General features: G+C 42.4%; 2 protein-coding genes across 2 annotated transcripts in view; one reads left to right on the top strand and one right to left on the bottom strand.

Annotated features, from left to right (window-relative positions):
* The first annotated feature begins 339 nt into the window (after positions 1–339).
* smarca5 (SWI/SNF related, matrix associated, actin dependent regulator of chromatin, subfamily a, member 5) lies at positions 340–10425 on the top strand. The gene is made up of 24 exons (XM_040023890.1): positions 340–610; positions 1591–1719; positions 1806–1972; positions 2070–2170; positions 2510–2610; positions 2731–2910; positions 3405–3560; positions 3662–3793; positions 3913–3981; positions 4071–4180; positions 4300–4526; positions 4681–4802; positions 4912–5064; positions 5179–5311; positions 5460–5608; positions 5699–5821; positions 5922–6029; positions 7065–7178; positions 7268–7390; positions 7502–7634; positions 7725–7843; positions 8189–8401; positions 10132–10242; positions 10352–10425. Exons 1-24 carry the CDS (start codon positions 539–541, stop codon positions 10415–10417), a joined length of 3111 nt encoding a protein of 1036 aa, XP_039879824.1. The 5' UTR covers positions 340–538; the 3' UTR covers positions 10418–10425.
* A 404-nt stretch (positions 10426–10829) lies between these two features.
* Positions 10830–18442, bottom strand: part of frem3 (Fras1 related extracellular matrix 3) — a 38578-nt gene continuing 30965 nt past the window's right edge. Inside the window, exons 13-24 of the mRNA XM_040023889.1 lie at positions 16610–16768; positions 16177–16480; positions 15965–16096; positions 15535–15866; positions 14732–14924; positions 14537–14641; positions 14089–14216; positions 13864–13998; positions 13643–13769; positions 13359–13546; positions 13114–13260; positions 10830–12380 (exon numbers count right to left, since the gene is read on the bottom strand). Coding sequence (XP_039879823.1) covers positions 11823–12380; positions 13114–13260; positions 13359–13546; positions 13643–13769; positions 13864–13998; positions 14089–14216; positions 14537–14641; positions 14732–14924; positions 15535–15866; positions 15965–16096; positions 16177–16480; positions 16610–16768 — 2508 coding nt within the window. The 3' untranslated portion in view covers positions 10830–11822. The remainder of the gene's footprint in view (positions 12381–13113; positions 13261–13358; positions 13547–13642; positions 13770–13863; positions 13999–14088; positions 14217–14536; positions 14642–14731; positions 14925–15534; positions 15867–15964; positions 16097–16176; positions 16481–16609; positions 16769–18442) is intronic.

Below are 18442 nucleotides of genomic sequence, written 5' to 3'. Positions count from 1 at the left end.
CAATAAAAAAGAAAACTTTTAAAAGAAGGTGAGTCCCGGTCTTGCTGACATCCAGAGATTCAATAAGCAGCAAAACCATCAAGTTATAATAAAAGTGTTTTACTAAACCAGCAAATACTAAAACTAATCATATTAACCTATACATTGTTGCAGTTTAAAAATCGTTTCAGTTCAGTTTAATTTTTTAAAGGCTTTAGTTTAGATTTAGTTAACTATAGTAACCTTGGAGATGACTGGAAGCTGTCATATGAGCCATAACAAAAACAAATACTTTCGACAGTCTGCGAAGGCAGCATAACAAAATCTCGCGATAGCGCGCTCAGACCCGGTAACTATGTGAACGCGGGTGCGCGAGAAAAATCTTGCTAGCGCGAACGTGCTGCCTGCGACCAACCGGTGTGTCTTTCATTAAAAACAACAGGATTGTCCTTATTTACCTCGAGGAAGTTCCGAAAATTCTCAACGTCTCTTAAACGGGATCACACAAGTCACCTAATAACAAACGATATACCTGAACGGAAAAGGAAAATCGACAAAAATGTCCGAAAGCGCAAACTGCGTGGAACAGCGGGAAGAGCAGGCTGAAGTTGAAGACGCCGGAGGAGCGGAGGTAAGATGTTTCAAAATGGGAATTATGTCCTTTCGACGCTGACTTCGTTTCTCACAAAGCCGACACACAGATGTATAACTCTGAAAAGGTCCATCTCTTGTTCAGGCATTTTTCGAAATCGACTGTGTGAAACTTTCAGTTTGTCAGTTAGCTAGCCGCTGCGCTACCATTAGCTCCCGACGACAGCAGCCAGATCCACCAGCGCAGCAGCGAGGCCAGCCGTTTTCATGAGCGCCCACTCTACTAGCTTAGCCCCGCTAGCTGCCTGTCTCATATCGCTCTAGAAGTCCTTACTTGTTCTATGCTTGCTCTCAGACCTGGTTCACTCAATGGGACGCTTATAACAGTGAGTCGGCTTTTAGAAAACCCCGTGAAAACAAATTTGAGGGGGGGCAGAAGCAGTCCTCTCAGCTGTACCGTCTGCCCCTTTGTTTTCGGAGCAGACCGCGTAGCAATGGCTGTTGTGACTGGGGAAGGATGCTGCTTCGCTGGCTGCCTACAGCTCGGCCAAAAAATGATTTGAAAATTCTATCAATATAAAAATCCCACATAAAGAAAGCTGAAATTCCAAAACACCGTCCTTGCTTTGTATTGGAAGCATTTTCTCCACAAAAAGTCTTATCATTATCACCTCTTCTTCTTTTAATAGAGATTTAAATTCACAAATTTACTGGTACTTCTCAGCACGTCTGATAGCAGAGGGGTAAAAGAGACTGATTTATTCTGTGACGCAAATGTGCTATCAAAAGTACCTTCCCGTGACAGTATATGATTACAAGAAGAACTGACGGTATTTCAGTCAATACATGCCCTGTTTTCTGCAAATGTGAATACCGATGCACCTTGAAATTTTGGTTTGCCCTTTGGCTTGTTTTTGAGCCAATGAGCTCATCTCTTCCTATCAGTTGTTGTTGTTGTAGTTGTAAACATAAGGACGACATCCACTAAGACTGGTTTGTTTTCACCATACACTCCCTTAGGAGAAGTCTGACTCTTCAGATGCTGGAAAAGAGTCCTCTTCAGATGCAGGTGCTGATGGACAAGATGCCTCCTCCTCCTCATCTTCCTCCAAAACTAAAGACTCTACTCCAGGTTATGAGGAGAAAGTGGTAAGTCCTCTCTTCCATCATTACATGGCTCACCACTGTACTCCTGGGTCGGAAGATGAATGGGACTTTCTTTCTGTGTAATGCAGCAAACAGACCGGACCAACAGATTTGAGTATCTGCTGAAGCAAACAGAGCTGTTTGCTCATTTCATCCAACCAGCTGCACAGAAGACCCCCACCTCACCGCTCAAGATGAAACCGGGACGTCCTCGTATCAAGAAGGACGAGAAACAGAATTTGCTTTCAGCTGGAGAGTGAGTATCTATCCCTACAGAACAGTTTCTTTTCCTCCATTTAGAAAGTTTTCTCCCATTGTGATTTATAACGCTGTGTCTTTTATTTTTTTAAAAGCAACCGCCACCGTCGCACGGAACAAGAAGAGGATGAAGAGCTTCTTAACGAGAGCACAAAGACCACAAATGTGTGCACTCGCTTTGACGAGTCTCCCTCCTGTAAGTAAAGACCTGTTTTTATGGGGACTCAAAGCACACACTGAGCATGAGCAAATAACAAATATATATGTTATATATGTGGCTGATCCTGATACAGCCAATAAAGGAAGCACTGAAGCACATTGTCTTTGTACTTAGCAGAATTCAGCCAGCTCATCTGTGTCACTTCACTCAGTTAGGAGCCTTCCTAAGCAAATTTCACTTGACTTGCACTTGTTGATCTATTACTGCCCTAATAAGAGGCAGCAGAAGCACTCCCCCTAGTGGTGGGAGTTTTTATTAGGCAAAACAAAATTAAAACAATTCTTACAGAATTTTGTTTTCTTGTCTGTAATGTAGATGTGAAAACAGGGAAGATGAGGGACTATCAGGTCCGTGGTCTGAACTGGCTCATTTCTTTGTACGAGAATGGAATCAACGGTATCCTCGCCGATGAAATGGTCAGCACTTTTTCACGTTTCTACTTATTCATGGAGTTAAATTACAGATATTTTTATCGTGTCATAATGCTGTTTTTTTTTTTTTTTTTTTTCATTCATGTTTTCTTTTCTTATTGTCAGGGATTGGGTAAGACTCTCCAAACTATTGCACTGCTGGGTTATATGAAGCACTACAGAAACATCCCTGGTCCTCACATGGTGCTGGTTCCCAAGTCCACCCTCTACAACTGGATGAATGAGTTCAAGAGATGGGTGCCTTCCCTTCGTGCTGTCTGCCTGATCGGAGACAGAGATGAGCGGGTAAGCTGTGTCAAAAATGTATCAATGGTGTGAAAATCAAAGCATTTTTTCAGATGCTTTGGTTGTCCTTCACCAGTTCTATTTGGTGGACTCCATATTGGGGTTTTTTTTTTGTTTTTTTTGTTTTGACTCCCACAGGCACTTAAAAAAGTTTTAAAAGGTGTTAAATACTGCAATCTAAACAATAAGGCCTTAATTGTTGTTTAATATCTTAATTCAGTCTTTAAAAAGTCCTTATGCCATACGTTGTGGGAGGTAGGCTCTTAGTAGTTGGTTTTTATGACTGCAATTTAGATTGTTAAAATAACAGGTAACATCTATTTTTGAATAATTTATTGTTTGTTGTTTGTGACACAGGAAACGATTGTGTAACCGACAACACTCATGTATTGTTCTGGTTTAAAATTTTTATTTTTTTTGTATTGTAGACACATATTTATGAGATTAATCTGTAGAACTCTGGTGGTAAAAACAGTTTTCTGCTTCAATGACAGACTGCCCTGATCCGAGATGTGCTGCTGCCTGGAGAGTGGGATGTGTGCGTGACATCCTACGAGATGCTCATCATTGAAAAGGCGGTGTTCAAAAAATTCAACTGGAGATACCTGGTCATTGATGAGGCTCACAGGATCAAGAACGAGAAGTCAAAGGTCAGACAGCTGCTGAAACAAAATAGTTACACATGTCAGCCACCTAACCTTTAGTACTGTGAGATGGTCAGATCGCTAATGTTTTCTTTGCTTCTCCATAGTTATCAGAAATTGTGCGTGAATTTAAGACCACCAATCGTTTGCTGTTGACTGGAACACCCCTGCAAAACAACCTCCATGAGCTGTGGGCTCTCCTGAACTTCCTGCTGCCTGATGTCTTCAACTCATCAGAAGTAGGATTTCTATAGAAAACCACAAAATCAGTAGTTTATAGAAGAAGTCTTGAAAACGCTTTAGAGAAGAGGTGTTTCTGTATTAAGGTGCCAATTTAATTTCTCTTCTTTTTTCTCAGGACTTTGATTCCTGGTTTGACACAAATAACTGCCTGGGTGATCAAAAGTTGGTTGAACGTCTTCACACTGTATGTATTTAATGCGACTATCCAGCACGCTGCTGTACGTTGTAAGGTGTGTTATATTTCAGTTGGGTTAATGCGCTCCCTGCGTGTAGGTGCTGCGTCCTTTCTTGCTTCGTCGTATCAAAGCAGACGTGGAGAAAACTCTGCTCCCCAAGAAGGAGATCAAGATTTACGTTGGCCTGAGTAAGATGCAGCGGGAGTGGTAAGCATCCCCAGTTAAAATGGACTTGCTATAAAACAAGACCTGAGCTGTTTTTGTGTTTTTCCCCTGCTGTATTTGTGGATGCTGAACTTAAGTTGTTGTGTGCTACTACCCGTCAGGTACACAAAGATTCTGATGAAGGACATCGACATTCTGAACTCGGCGGGTAAAATGGACAAGATGCGTCTGCTGAACGTTCTCATGCAGCTGAGAAAATGCTGCAACCATCCTTACCTGTTTGATGGGGCTGAGCCCGGCCCACCATACACAACAGACATCCACCTGGCAGTGAACAGCGGCAAGATGGTGGTGCTAGACAAGCTGCTGCCCAAGCTAAAGGAGCAGGGTGTGTGGATTCTTTTTGTTCAGTATTTTAGTTATCTCTTTATTACCGGCGGGAGGGCTCACGCTCCCGTTTGCATATACATTTTTAAATGCTGGTAGAATTGCAAAATTATTTTAATTACGTCTCTTAACGTCTCCACATCCCTGTTTTGTAGGTTCACGTGTGCTCATCTTCAGTCAGATGACCAGGATGCTGGACATCTTGGAGGACTACTGCATGTGGAGGAACTACGGTTACTGTCGCCTGGATGGGCAAACTCCACACGAGGAGAGACAGGTGAGATGTGGATTTGTCATCTTCCATAACCAAAAGCAATTCCTGAGTGTTTGGTATTGAGAGTGTGACTATAAAAGCACTTAATTTTCACGTGTTTGTGTATTTACAGATCTCCATCAATGCTTTCAATGAGCCCAACAGCTCAAAGTTCATCTTCATGTTGAGCACCAGGGCTGGAGGGCTGGGTATTAACCTGGCAACAGCAGATGTAGTCATCCTCTACGACTCAGACTGGAACCCTCAAGTCGATCTTCAGGCCATGGTTAGTAGTCTAATATGATGATCTACCTGAGCATGAGTGTAACCAATGAACTTGATTGTTTCGGTCAGATTACCTGACTTTTTTGTTTGTTTGTTTTTTTTTCCCTCTGCTTAGGACCGAGCTCACAGGATTGGTCAGCAGAAGCAGGTGCGAGTTTTCCGTTTCATCACCGAAAACACAGTGGAGGAGAGGATTGTGGAGAGGGCCGAGATGAAACTGCGCCTGGACTCTATCGTCATCCAGCAAGGTAACTCATCTCACTTAAAGTCAGCCTGTTTAAACTTGTTTTAGTGTCCTGCATGCTGTTAAGAAATAAAATATGAAGTTCACATAGTGGTACTTGTTGGAAATTGCGAAATAAACTAAACTTTATTTTATTTATTTTTTGAAAATAGGGAGACTTGTGGATCCGAGTGCAAACAAACTGGGTAAGGATGAGATGCTCTCTATCATCCGCCACGGTGCCACACATGTGTTTGCTTCCAAAGAGAGCGAGATCACAGATGATGACATCGATGCCATCCTGGAGAGAGGTGAAAGGAAGGTGAGTCTGGTTGCATTAGCTGAAAAGCATCAATCGAAAGTTACTGTGTGAATTTAAAAAATCAAACACTTTGAAATGATTGTGTACCAGACTATGGAGATGAAGGAGAGAATGTCATCGCTGGGCGAGAGCTCTTTGAGAAACTTCACCATGGACACGGAGAACACCAGCGTGTACACCTTCGAAGGAGAGGACTACAGAGAGAAGAAGAAGGTAAATAGGTTGGCCAGCATCGGTATTTATAATCTGGGACTGCCTTTCTTTTGGGAAAAGACTTAAATCCTTAGCTTGTGATTTTCATTTTTCCGTTCAGGTCATTACAAACTGGATCGAGCCGCCCAAGAGAGAAAGGAAAGCCAATTACGCGGTGGATGCCTACTTCAGAGAAGCTCTGCGAGTCAGTGAGCCCAAAGCACCAAAGGTAGGAAACCATCACTGTACAAACATCATACAGACAGAATCTATTAAAGCATCAGGATGTTTAATGTTTATTTATTGGGGGTTTGACTAAGTTCTTTGATGACTAAACAAGGAAAAACTCAAATTAGTCCAGTGAACTAGTGTAAAACCAAGAAACATTCGGTTATTAAGTTAAATTTGTTAACCGTTTAATATACAATGTCAAAAGCCTTGTAAAGAAAACCATGTGATACCATTAATCACATTCTTCAATAATGAATCATGTCGCTTAACTGTGTGCCACCTTACATTGTGCATTATGGACATTGCATTGTATTCTCCAAACAGGCAACTAAGAAAAACACGTATAATAAGCTGATGTTAAATATGATATGAAAACATGTTATTACAAAACATTGTTTTATCTGTGATCTCAGTCTTTCACCTTTTTAAAGAACTAACACGAAAAACTAACAATTATACTATTACCAAAACAATCAGGCCTAGATTAACCGATTTATGGCGTTTCTCAGCAGTGATGCGCCAACTGGTGGCAGGTGGCGGCATAACATTTAGGAAACAACCATTTACTGCAGCGGTCTCCAATCTTTTTTGCGCCACGGACTGGTTTATGCCCGACAATATTTTCATGGACTGGCCTTGAAGGTGTCGCGGATAAATACAACAAAATAAAACTAGTACCGGTACCGAAAAAAGAAAATTTATTCATAACACACGTGAAAAGACCCAGGAAAACCGAGTAAACGATAAAAACGATAACAAAATAACGCTGAAAACCGATAAAACCCTGAAAACTATACATTTCCCACCTGAGCCTCAACTCTCGCGGCCCGGACCAAACGACTCACGGACCGGTACCGGTCCGAGGCCCAGGGGTTGGGGACCGCTGATTTACTGCATTGAGTATCAATTGTAAACCAGTTAGACTGAATGAATACGTTTGGTACAGACTAGTGACAATAGCGATGATTAGGTGACTAGTTGTGCATGTCCCTATTACTTATTTTGGATTGCCTTTTTTTTTTTTTTTTGCCAGGCTCCTCGTCCGCCTAAGCAGCCAAATGTGCAGGACTTCCAGTTCTTCCCTCCACGTCTTTTTGAGCTTCTAGAAAAGGAAATTCTCTTCTACAGAAAGACCATTGGATATAAGGTTCAAAGAGATCAGACACATTCCTATTTGTCCAAATTTTGTTGTCTTTTGAGAAGACTCTAACTGGATCTGTGGCTTTGTCTCTTAAGGTTCCTCGCAATCCAGACATACCAAACTCTGCTCAGGTCCAGAAGGAGGAGCAGGCTAAGATCGATGAGGCCGAGGCCCTCACAGAGGAGGAACTGGAGGAGAAGGAAACCCTTCTGCAACAGGTGGATTATTTTTCTTGTTGACTTGCAGCCAGTGGCTGATATACAGGAAATGAAATGTTTGCATATTTCTCTAAATTGTGCATTAACGGATCAACTGTACGCTTGTCGCAGGGATTTACTATTTGGAACAAACGTGACTTCAACCAATTCATCAAAGCAAACGAGAAGTGGGGGAGAGATGATATTGAGAACATTGCCAGAGAGGTTGAGGGGAAAACTCCGGAGGAAGTCATGGAATATTCTGGTAATGGATTTTTTTTTCTTCTGTGGAAAGCAAACCCAGATATTGAAATTGATTTATTGTGTGACTTCATGTTCGTGTCCTTTCCTGCAGCTGTATTCTGGGAGCGCTGCAATGAGTTGCAGGATATTGAAAAGATCATGGCTCAGATAGAAAGAGGAGAGGCCAGGATTCAGAGGAGGATCAGCATCAAGAAAGCACTGGACTCAAAGGTAGCAGTCAGTCAACTTTGAAATAATAATAATAATAATAATGATAATAATGATGGATTGCATTTATATAGCGCTTTTCTAGACACTCAAAGCGCTTTACAATTCCACTATTCATTCACTGTCACATTCACACACTGTGGTGGAGGCAGCTACAGTTGTAGCCACAGCTGCCCTGGGGCAGACTGACAGAAGCGAGGCTGCCATATTGCGCCATCGGCCCCGTATCATATAGTATGTTTTCTAAAAAACCCCAAAAAAGATTCTTTTTGTAGTGCAAGTTGCTGAGTAGATTTCTCATTCAGCATTGTGTTTATCCTTCAATATGTTTCTCAAATCCTCCTTTAGATTGGCCGCTACAAGGCTCCTTTCCATCAGCTCCGTATCTCCTACGGGACTAACAAAGGCAAGAACTACACAGAGGAGGAAGACCGCTTCCTCATCTGTATGCTTCACAAGCTCGGCTTTGATAAGGAGAGCGTGTACGACGAGCTCCGCCAGTGCATCCGCAACTCACCACAGTTCCGCTTCGACTGGTTCCTCAAATCTAGGACTGCAATGGTGAGTTTGGATTACTTCACTCTTATTTCTCAGTTTTTTTCTTCTGTTATTTAAACATTTTTTTAAAATTGTCTTAATACAGTGGGGCAAAAAAGTATTTAGTCAGCCACCGATTGTGCAAGTTCCCCCACTTAAAATGATGACAGAGGTCAGTAATTTGCACCAGAGGTACACTTCAACTGTGAGAGACAGAATGTGAAAAAAAAATCCATGAATTCACATGGTAGGATTTGTAAAGAATTTATTCGTAAATCAGGGTGGAAAATAAGTATTTGGTCACCTCAAACAAGGAAAATCTCTGGCTCTCACAGACCTGTAACGTCTTCTGTAAGAAGCTTTCCTGTCCCCCACTCGTTACCTGTATGAATGGCACCTGCTTGAACTCATCATCTGTATAAAAGACACCTGTCCACAGCCTCAAACAGTCAGACTCCAAACTCCGCCATGGCCAAGACCAAAGAGCTTTCGAAGGACACCAGGAAAAGTATTGTAGACCTGCACCAGACTGGGAAGAGTGAATCTACAATAGGCAAGCAGCTTGGTGTGAAAAAATCAACTGTGGGAGCAATCATCAGAAAATGGAAGACATACAAGACCACTGATAATCTCCCTCGATCTGGGGCTCCACGCAAGATCTCATCCCGTGGGGTCAAAATGATCATGAGAACGGTGAGCAAAGATCCCAGAACCACACGGGGGGACCTGGTGAATGACCTGCAGAGAGCTGGGACCAAAGTAACAAAGGTCACCATCAGTAACAGACTACAACAGCAGGGAATCAAATCCCGCAGTGCCAGACGTGTTCCGCTGCTGAAGCCAGTGCATGTCCAGGCCCGTCTGAAGTTTGCCAGAGAGCACATGGATGATACAGCAGAGGATTGGGAGAATGTCATGTGGTCAGATGAAACCAAAGTAGAACTTTTTGGTATAAACTCAACTCGTCGTGTTTGGAGGAAGAAGAATACTGAGTTGCATCCCAAGAACACCATACCTACTGTGAAGCATGGGGGTGGAAACATCATGCTATGGGGCTGTTTTTCTGCCAAGGGGACAGGACGACTGATCCGTGTTAAGGACAGAATGAATGGGGCCATGTATCGTGAGATTTTGAGCCAAAACCTCCTTCCATCAGTGAGAACTTTGAAGATGAAACGAGGCTGGGTCTTCCAACATGACAATGATCCAAAACACATCGCCCGGGCAACAAAGGAGTGGCTCCGTAAGAAGCATTTGAAAGTCCTGGAGTGGCCTAGCCCGTCTCCAGACCTCAACCCCATAGAAAATCTGTGGCGGGAGTTGAAAGTCCGTGTTGCTCGGCGACAGCCCCAAAACATCACTGCTCTCGAGAAGATCTGCATGGAGGAATGGGCCAAAATACCAGCTACTGTGTGTGCAAACCTGGTAAAGACCTATAGTAAACGTTTGACCTCTGTTATTGCCAACAAAGGTTATGTTACAAAGTATTGAGTTGTATTTTTGTTATTGACCAAATACTTATTTTCCACCCCGATTTACGAATAAATTCTTTACAAATCCTACCATGTGGATTCATGGATTTTTTTTTTCACATTCTGTCTCTCACAGTTGAAGTGTACCTCTGGTGCAAATTACTGACCTCTGTCATCATTTTAGGTGGGGGAACTTGCACAATCGGTGGCTGACTAAATACTTTTTTGCCCCACTGTAATTAAAAATGCAATTTTTATTTTCTCCCCCCATTTATCGTGTAGGAGCTCCAGAGGCGATGCAACACCCTGATCACCCTGATAGAGAGAGAGAACATGGAGCTGGAGGAGAGGGAGAAGGCGGAAAAGAAGAAACGGGGCCCAAAGACCGGCTCAGTAAGCTACAAATTCATCCCATAATAAACAATTCAAACTATTTTAAGCTGTCTATTAAGGACAACATCCTTTTATTATTATTTTTTTAATCCATTTTTTTCCCTCCCAGGCGCAGAAACGAAAGTCAGAGGGAACTCCAGACGGTCGAGGACGAAGGAAAAAGCTCAAGTTGTGAAGCTGCTGGAAAAACCCGCATTAACAGAATTAAAGACGGCAGCCAGCTATCATTAGTCCTAGTGTCTGTGTTTGTTTGCAGGCTGTGATAATGTACTGTGTAAAATCCCTGACGGACTGATATGGTTGTTTTAGGTTCTAGGAAGTGTTTCTTTACAAGCCTGCCTTGTTGTCACTTACCTAAACACTGCAGCTGTGCTGGGTTAGATTTTGTTCGCTAGTCCTTATTTTTTACTAGTACTTAATTGAAATATGTGTATTTATGCCTGTTGGTTGTACCACATTCCATTGCTTGAAACAAACAATATGTACCCTTTTTTATTTTTAAGAAAACATCTGTTCTTGTATCTTGTAGAAAATGTCTTTTTGAGCATCGCAAATAAATCTCCCCCCTTTTTTAAAAAACAAACAAACAAAAAAGCTGATAAATGACACGTTCATAAAATATTTCTTTTCAGTTTGGCAGTTTAAGTTTACATACATCCAGTATTTGGAAAATTTTCACAAAGTTAATAAGCCATAAAAGTCTACTAATAGTTGGCACATTAAAATATGCTGTCACTTGTAGAAGGAAAAAGTATAGTTTTTATACTGCACTTGTTTTCAGGCCTTGATCAACAAACCAGACAGATTTTTCTTTTTTCAAGTTTCACCAGGGTGTAGTAATACTTTTTTTCCTTTTACCCATAGTCCTACATTGATATGTACACGGATAGGTGTGCATCTGATTTTAGCCACATTTATCTAGAAAATGTAAAAAAAAAAGTGGATTTCTGCATTTTCAAAAGACTAAAATAACATTTACAATCCCTTTCAGTGACACCACAGTAGTACTCTTCTCAGTAGTAGTATTGCAGGCTTCTTATAGAAGGAAAAAGAATCACATCATTCATTAAGGTCAGTTTTGACTAACATTCAGTCCTTTTTGTTCTCCACTAAAAAAACATAATGAACATGGTGAAATACAGCAATTAACAAAAAAAAAAAGACTGAATAGAAAATAATTGCTTTTATGAGATTTAAACAAGGATGCCATTTACTCACGAGTTACATTACATGCATTTGCAAACACTGGATAAAGAGCGATATTTTACAACTTGGAACCTAAATGAAACAGATATATTTTGAGGGGCTTCTACTTATATCCATGATCCTGCATAGGTTGTAATAAAGGCACGAACGTACAGTAAATTAAAGACAAACAATTATCAGAGATCAGCAAGCCTCATTATTCTGGTGCAATTACGCCTGTGGGCCCCGAGTACTGACATCCTTTGCTGTCCACAGACTGTTCTGGGCTCTTTTCAGTGCTACACAAGTTTGGCATCGAAGGCACATTGGTGGAGGAGACTTATCAAAGTCCCTTTAATAGGGGACAGATGTTTGAACTGGAGCCGGGCCCACATTTACACCTCTGAGCTGTCTGAGCCACCCCACATGCCTGCTGGGCTGTGACTGTAGCCGTTGTAGGCCGAAGAAGAGGAGGTGGCGTAAGGAGGGTACTGGCTCTTCTTTTCACGCTTCTTGCGCCGGAGCAGGAGAATGACGATGGTGGCAATGAGGCAGATGAGGAGGATCAGGCCTGCGACGCCCACCAGCAAAGGTATAGTGGAAGTATCACTCGGCTCTCTGCCTGAACTCTCCAGCAGGGGGCGCTCTAAGAAACTGTCACGATTAGGGAGCCAAGGCTGGCGCTGGCTGACCACAATGCGGTCTCTTCGGTCCAGAGCGATGTGCTGGATGTTGGTGCCCCGATTATTTTCGATACCGATGTCTTGGGCTACAGCAGGAGCGGAGAAAGAGGGGGCGGCACGGCGGTGGCGGGTGGAGGAGCGGGGCTGCTCAACAGAGGAGATGCTGTGATGGAGGTACTCTACGCTGCGCTTGCCAATGTTTCGGTTGGCATTTTCTCTGGAGCGGACAGTGTAGATGGTGTGGATGAACCATTCTCGACCAGCAGCCACCTGAAAGCACAAGATGTGTAATTCTCTGTAAGTCTGGGCCTGTGCAAAACAACTACGGAGGACCAGAAGTGCCAAATTAAAAAAAAACCCAAAACTATTTAATAATAATAATAAATAAAGTATTTTATCATTAAATGTACAACCATTAATCCTACTATAATATTTGTAGCATATGTATGCACATACCTCGTTCTTAACGGGTGGGCCAGTCGCAACAATACTTTGTCACAAACATTGTCACACATACAGCGATCATTAATATCAAAATATTTTTAAAAACATTTATATTTCCATTTAAATTCATTTCACCCTTCACATTTAACATATGTTGCTTGTAGCTTTATGGTAACCAAAGCTTGTGTCTTTGATTGAATTTTGTTTCATAAATGCGAAACAAAGACTTTGAGAAGAAGAATTTGAAAAAATATTGCAGGCCGTGCCAGTTTATTCCATCGCTTTTGCATTAATTCCCATATTTATTATCATTACCACTTAAAATTCAGTTTTGTATTATTACGTTATGTGTATTTATTGATTTTTATCTCATTATTTTTGATCAATTTCTACTTTAACATGAGGGGGCTGTCATTCAAAGGATCAACATGGAAAAGCATGTCTATGTTTTTCACCATATTTACTTAAATTATTCATTTATTTATTGTTTTTTTTTTTTTTTTTTTTCCAGTTTTGGGCCTCCATATATGAACATATCGTATCTGAGAATAATGCAGACCTGAAAAAGTGGAGAGGAAGACAGTGTGAAGCCGTCAGTGCCTGGCTGTCTGATCAAAGACAGAGCTCCTGGTGTGTCCTGCGCCAGTGTGGCCTTAAAAGAAACGTCACCAAATGATGTAGCTTGAGTCTCTGGCTGGGCTTTGTCCTGCAGAACGGCACACACACACAGAAAAATCAGAAACCCCATCTACTTTTTTCACTTCCACAGTATCCAATCATACTTTGTGATCTATTGCATCATACCAGGATCTTGAATCTGTGCAGTAGAGAGGGTGCATCTGCCAGGCAGCCATACTCTTTGTTAGTGGGGTTGTATTTGGGAACGTAACCATCCATTCCAGTGCAGAGGAAGACTTTCTCAATGCTGCAGGAGAAGGAGTCACCCAGGTTCTGGACTGGATCCACCATCACACGGCCATAAATCATGGAGCCTGAATTGAAGTACAGATGACATGTGACATTCCCTGTGGGTCATGGTTTCCCACTGTGATGTTACTTAACACCACTAGATGGCAGTAGTGTAGTACCTTCTGAAAAAGCAGCATCGGTTCCTTCTCCAAATCCCATGGAGCCATCGGACAACCACAGCTCTTTCTTGGACAGCAGGAACATTTGTGTGTTGAGGCTGAACTCGGCTGCCACCGGGTCACTCACCTGCCGAGCAAGGATCATTAAAAAGGCAATAAATAATGCATCAAAGTGTAAATACAACACACTGAAAAAGCCTTTAAGAGCGATCAGCTCTAACCTGCTGGAAGCGAATGTCCATATCAAAAGTAAGCGGCTCCCTTGGGTGGCAGACAGGAGGGATGCTGAACTCCCCATTGGGTGATGCAATGCAGGGGACCAGCTTTACTGTATAAGTCCCGGAGTAGTCTCGTACCTAGAGGTTGGACAGACATTGAGGAATGGGGCTGTTTGGTTTGCTATTTCTTTACCAGTTGAAGGATGCTTTCACAGTTAAATGACTCACAGCAAAATCAGAGACAAAGCTCCACTGCTGCATGGGCTGGTTGTATGTAGGCTCAGTCCTGACCAGGGCTAGAGTGAACGTCAGCCCAGAGTGGTCAGCACATATCACCATAGATGACACGCTGGTTCCTGAAAACAAACATGTATACAGTCATAAATCTTCACAAATGCAATTTGCCCAACCTAAGCTAGTAACAGTGTCTACCTCCTTATTTATAGAGTGACCTTTCACACTGCCTGTGCTACTTGCGGCCTAAAAGTAAACGCTGTTGGGTCATTTTGACATTTGCTGAATGACCTCTGGGTCTTTCAAACAGGAAGACCCCTGAGGTGGAACTCCATAAATAGATAATGACAGGATGTGGACCACAGGGTAATCCAATAGGAGGCGGCTTGTACAGAATGACCCCACAAGATGGGTTTAGGGTGTGTACACTGTACATGCATACCTGGATGAGACATGACAAACTGCCCCCTGAAGCGTGCCTCGGTCTTGAAGTTGACAACGAGACGGCCCTCCTCATTTATACGCATACTGGTGGGGTACATGGCTCCTACGAGTACAGAGGGGAACGTTTTCCAATGAGCGTCACCAATTTACATTTTTCCTCAGTAAAGACTAACAGCGTTGGCTATGAAGATACCTTGTAGTTCAGCTTCAGGTGGGCTGCCAATGCCATCCTGCCACAGAATAGCTGTGTCATACACAAAGGTGAGCTTGAGCTCTGATTGCAGGTCAAAGTGCTGCCAGCCTCCGACAGCCACCGGAGAGTGGAAGACGTAAGACACAAAGAGAGGAACACGCAGGGTGACATAAGACTGGACCAGGTTCAGCACCTAAATGGGCAGGGAAAAGGCACCGTCGTGAATAATAACTATTTCTTTGGGAACTAATGCTAGTGAGTGTCTTTAATCATCCAGGTAAGAAAATCCCAGGAAGTTGATTCTGCTCATCTGGACTTTTTCAGTGAAACACACTTTTTGTCCCTCATCCAAGTGACTTCTTCAATCTCAGCTGGCTGCAGGTTTCTCCAACCTTACAAATGCTACAGTTGCAATAATGACCAAAACTAACACCACTGGCTAACAAAACTGAGCTAACAGCCCGAGCTTCAGTCATTATGCAGCTGTATCATTTATAAGGTTGGAGAAACCTCTAGTCAGCCGGTCACTTGGATGAATAACGCGACCTCCAGATGAACACAATCAACTTCATGGGGTACTGCTAGCAAGCTAGCTAGTGACAGGCTCACCAGGCAATTCAGCTAATACCAGTTGAATCACAATATCTCATTCATAATGTTACTATCTAGCTTTCTGCTGGAAAACCTTGGATCCTGGCCCTCCTGTAAATGTTACAAACTTAAAAAAAATGTTCAGACTGAGTAAAATGTGGTGAGTTTAAAACACATTTTACCGTCTTCACTTATTTAACTTTTTTTCCTACCTGTCCATCGGTTCCGATGGATCCTCCACAGTCGTTCAGCAGCTCTGACATGTCATAGTAGCTGGTGAACTCCCAGAGGCAGGCCTCTAAGTTGAGATTCCTGTAAAAGCGCAGAGAGTTGGCTGAACGCATGACAACGCTGTATTGATAGGGCGATGTCTCCCCAATTATTTCAGGGTTCTTTGTTGCGTCTGTGATGAAGCCGTAGCCGGTTTGGATCTCATTGAAGTCCAGCAAATTGGAGCAGCGATGGTTGCCCACACGTGTGCCATCCGGGCTCAGGGTAAGCTCAAAGTTGGACAGAGGTCTTGTGGAGATCACTGGCAGCATTCCTGATGAACGGGCAAAAGATTGTTTTTGTTTTTTTTTGTCACACACATTGGCTATATAAGGGCATATATTGAGATTTGCAACAAAATTTTCCGCTTACCGTCCATGTGAGGCATGTGGACTGTCAGTTTGATGAGGTTGGGAAAGTCTGGATCATCTGGACCCGTGTAGCGAATCTTTGCAGAGAAAGGTTCAGCTCCAACAGTACCCGGGATACGAGGCTGACACATACCTGCAAAAGGTAGGGTCAGCTAAACCAGATAATTCTACATCCAGTATTTTGTCTGTAAATCTCTGCTGGCTTCTTCTTACCCTCCTCTTTGCTGATCACAACTATAGAACTGACGAGCTCCAGGCCAGCATCTCCATTGGCATTGAAAGCCCTTGCTGCACACTGAACCCTAGAGCCGGCTTGGAAGTAGATTGAATCCAAGGTGATGGACTTGGTGTTGGTGAAGAAAGTGTTAGTGTCCACTTCCCTCATGGGGCTGGTTACTCCATCTGATCCGGTGGGAGCACTGATGAGCCAGCGGTACTGAGTGAGCGTGTCGTTGATGTTCTCCGCGGCACAGATGGAACCCGTTTTATCAAAGTCATGATATTTAGGGTTGCAGGCCTAGAAACAATATGATAAACCTTACATTTTTAAAAACAGCATTACCAATATGTTTTATATAATAATTACTACTGAAAAAGTGCTTTGTTTGATTTTATATTAGAGTAAATAAAGCAGCGTCTCACTCACCGTCACACAAACAACAGGGTATCCATTGGGTGGGTAGGGTCTGTCTTTCATTTTAGATGTGTCGTCATACATGAGAAGGGAAACCACTTGGGGGATGGCAGGGAAAGTAACATCTGCCACACTGTCCATCTCCTCAATGTATACAATGGCCTTGTTCATCTGGGAAACAGAGAGAAAACGCAGAGTCAACTGGCTGTCATCCTAAACAACTACCCAACACTTTAAATAAGCCTATAGCTCTGCCATTTAGACTATTAGATTATGGGTGTCATTAATGTGTATCCATGTGTAAAAAGCACATACTCTAACTCATAATCTAGTGTGGCAAAGGTTTAGAAGTAACATATTTATCTCATTGAATGCTTTGGTTCAAAACAATGCAGTGTGATTAGTCATTACCACAATTTGGTGTACAGTCACTGGACACCTTATTAGGTACACCTTGCAAATCGAATGATGTAGTTATACTGCGATTCTTCTTCACCTAGTCCTTTGCAACTTTCCCTATGTGTGTTTAATCATTTGTATTTCTAGTTATTAGTTACATGTTTAGTCAGTTCCCTTTTTAGGTTGTCTTGGTCTCATCTGTAAGTCCTCTCCATGTCATTGCCTCTCGTTCTCCCTCTCTCTCAGCTCTGTCATGTCTCTCTCTCGTGTACAAGTTTGTGTGTCTCTGTGTGTGTTTTCTGTTTTATTGTGAGTCTTTCCCTGTGTGTATTAAGTTCTGTTTCACTTCCCCTTGTCATTAGATGTATTTAGTCCAGCTGTGTTCCCATGTGTCTCCACCCCTAATCACCCTCCTGTGTGTATACAGTGTCAGTCTCCCTTGTCAGAACATCTGTTATGTTCCAATCATGTATCTTTTAAATTCCTGTCCCTGGATGTCCTCCATTGTGTATCCCTGTTCTGTGCTCCAGTTTCCCTATTGTTATTCTCAGTGTAGATTCCCGTTTATGTTTTGGGTTTTCATCTTCGTTTGTATCTGTTCCAACGCCTCGAAGGGCTCGCTTTCTGTTTAACCCTTCGTCTGCCTTTGTGTCTGCATTTGGGTCCTCATTACACTCATTCAAGAGAGTCTATATGAATTGTAGTCTTACTTTCCTGTTTTTAGCCAACGGGAGTGGCACCTGGTGTGGTCTTCTGCATACCTAAGATGCTCTTCAGTTTCCGAAATACTCAGACCAGCTCACCTGGCACCAACAACCATGCCGCATTAAAAGTCATTTAAATCAAATTTCATCCTTTTTCTGATGCTCGGTGTAAACTTCAGCAGTTTGTCTTGACCATGTCTAAATGCCTAAATGCATTGAGTTGCTGCCACGTGATTGGCTGATTAGATATTTGTGTTAAAAAGCAGTTGAACGGGTGTATTTGTTAAAATATCTGATGAGTGTATCTGAATGAAGCCAGCCCGAAGAAATTCTCATCTGTTTTCACAAAATTGTCTTTTCAATGCACTGTTCACAAAGAAATACACTCTGAGTAATACTGCAAATACACTGGGTGCTGGAGATTAATAGTTATGCCACAATGGATTTTGATTTGCTCCTAAACATGTTTATCAATCAACTCTTGATAAACAAATTAGTTGTGAATTCAAAACATTGCTATTATAATATCTGCTGTGGAGCCCTCGAGATTAGTTTAATTTCACCGAAATAAAACATTGTCATTTTAAATGATACAGTGTAATTTCAACACACAAATTGTACTGTAATCACCTATTTCTGTCACGTGAGCTGTACATGCCTGCTGTAGAGTATATGGGCAGAATGTCGCCGTTCTGTTTATAGGTTTGTCTTCTGTTTGGCTCTGCTGGGACATTCCCCTCAG

Source organism: Simochromis diagramma, unplaced genomic scaffold, assembly GCF_900408965.1.
Source record: "Simochromis diagramma unplaced genomic scaffold, fSimDia1.1 OVJJ01000302.1, whole genome shotgun sequence".
Lineage (NCBI taxonomy): Eukaryota > Metazoa > Chordata > Actinopteri > Cichliformes > Cichlidae > Simochromis > Simochromis diagramma.
Note: the sequence above shows the minus strand (reverse complement) of the source record. Positions and strands in the feature narration are given on the sequence as shown.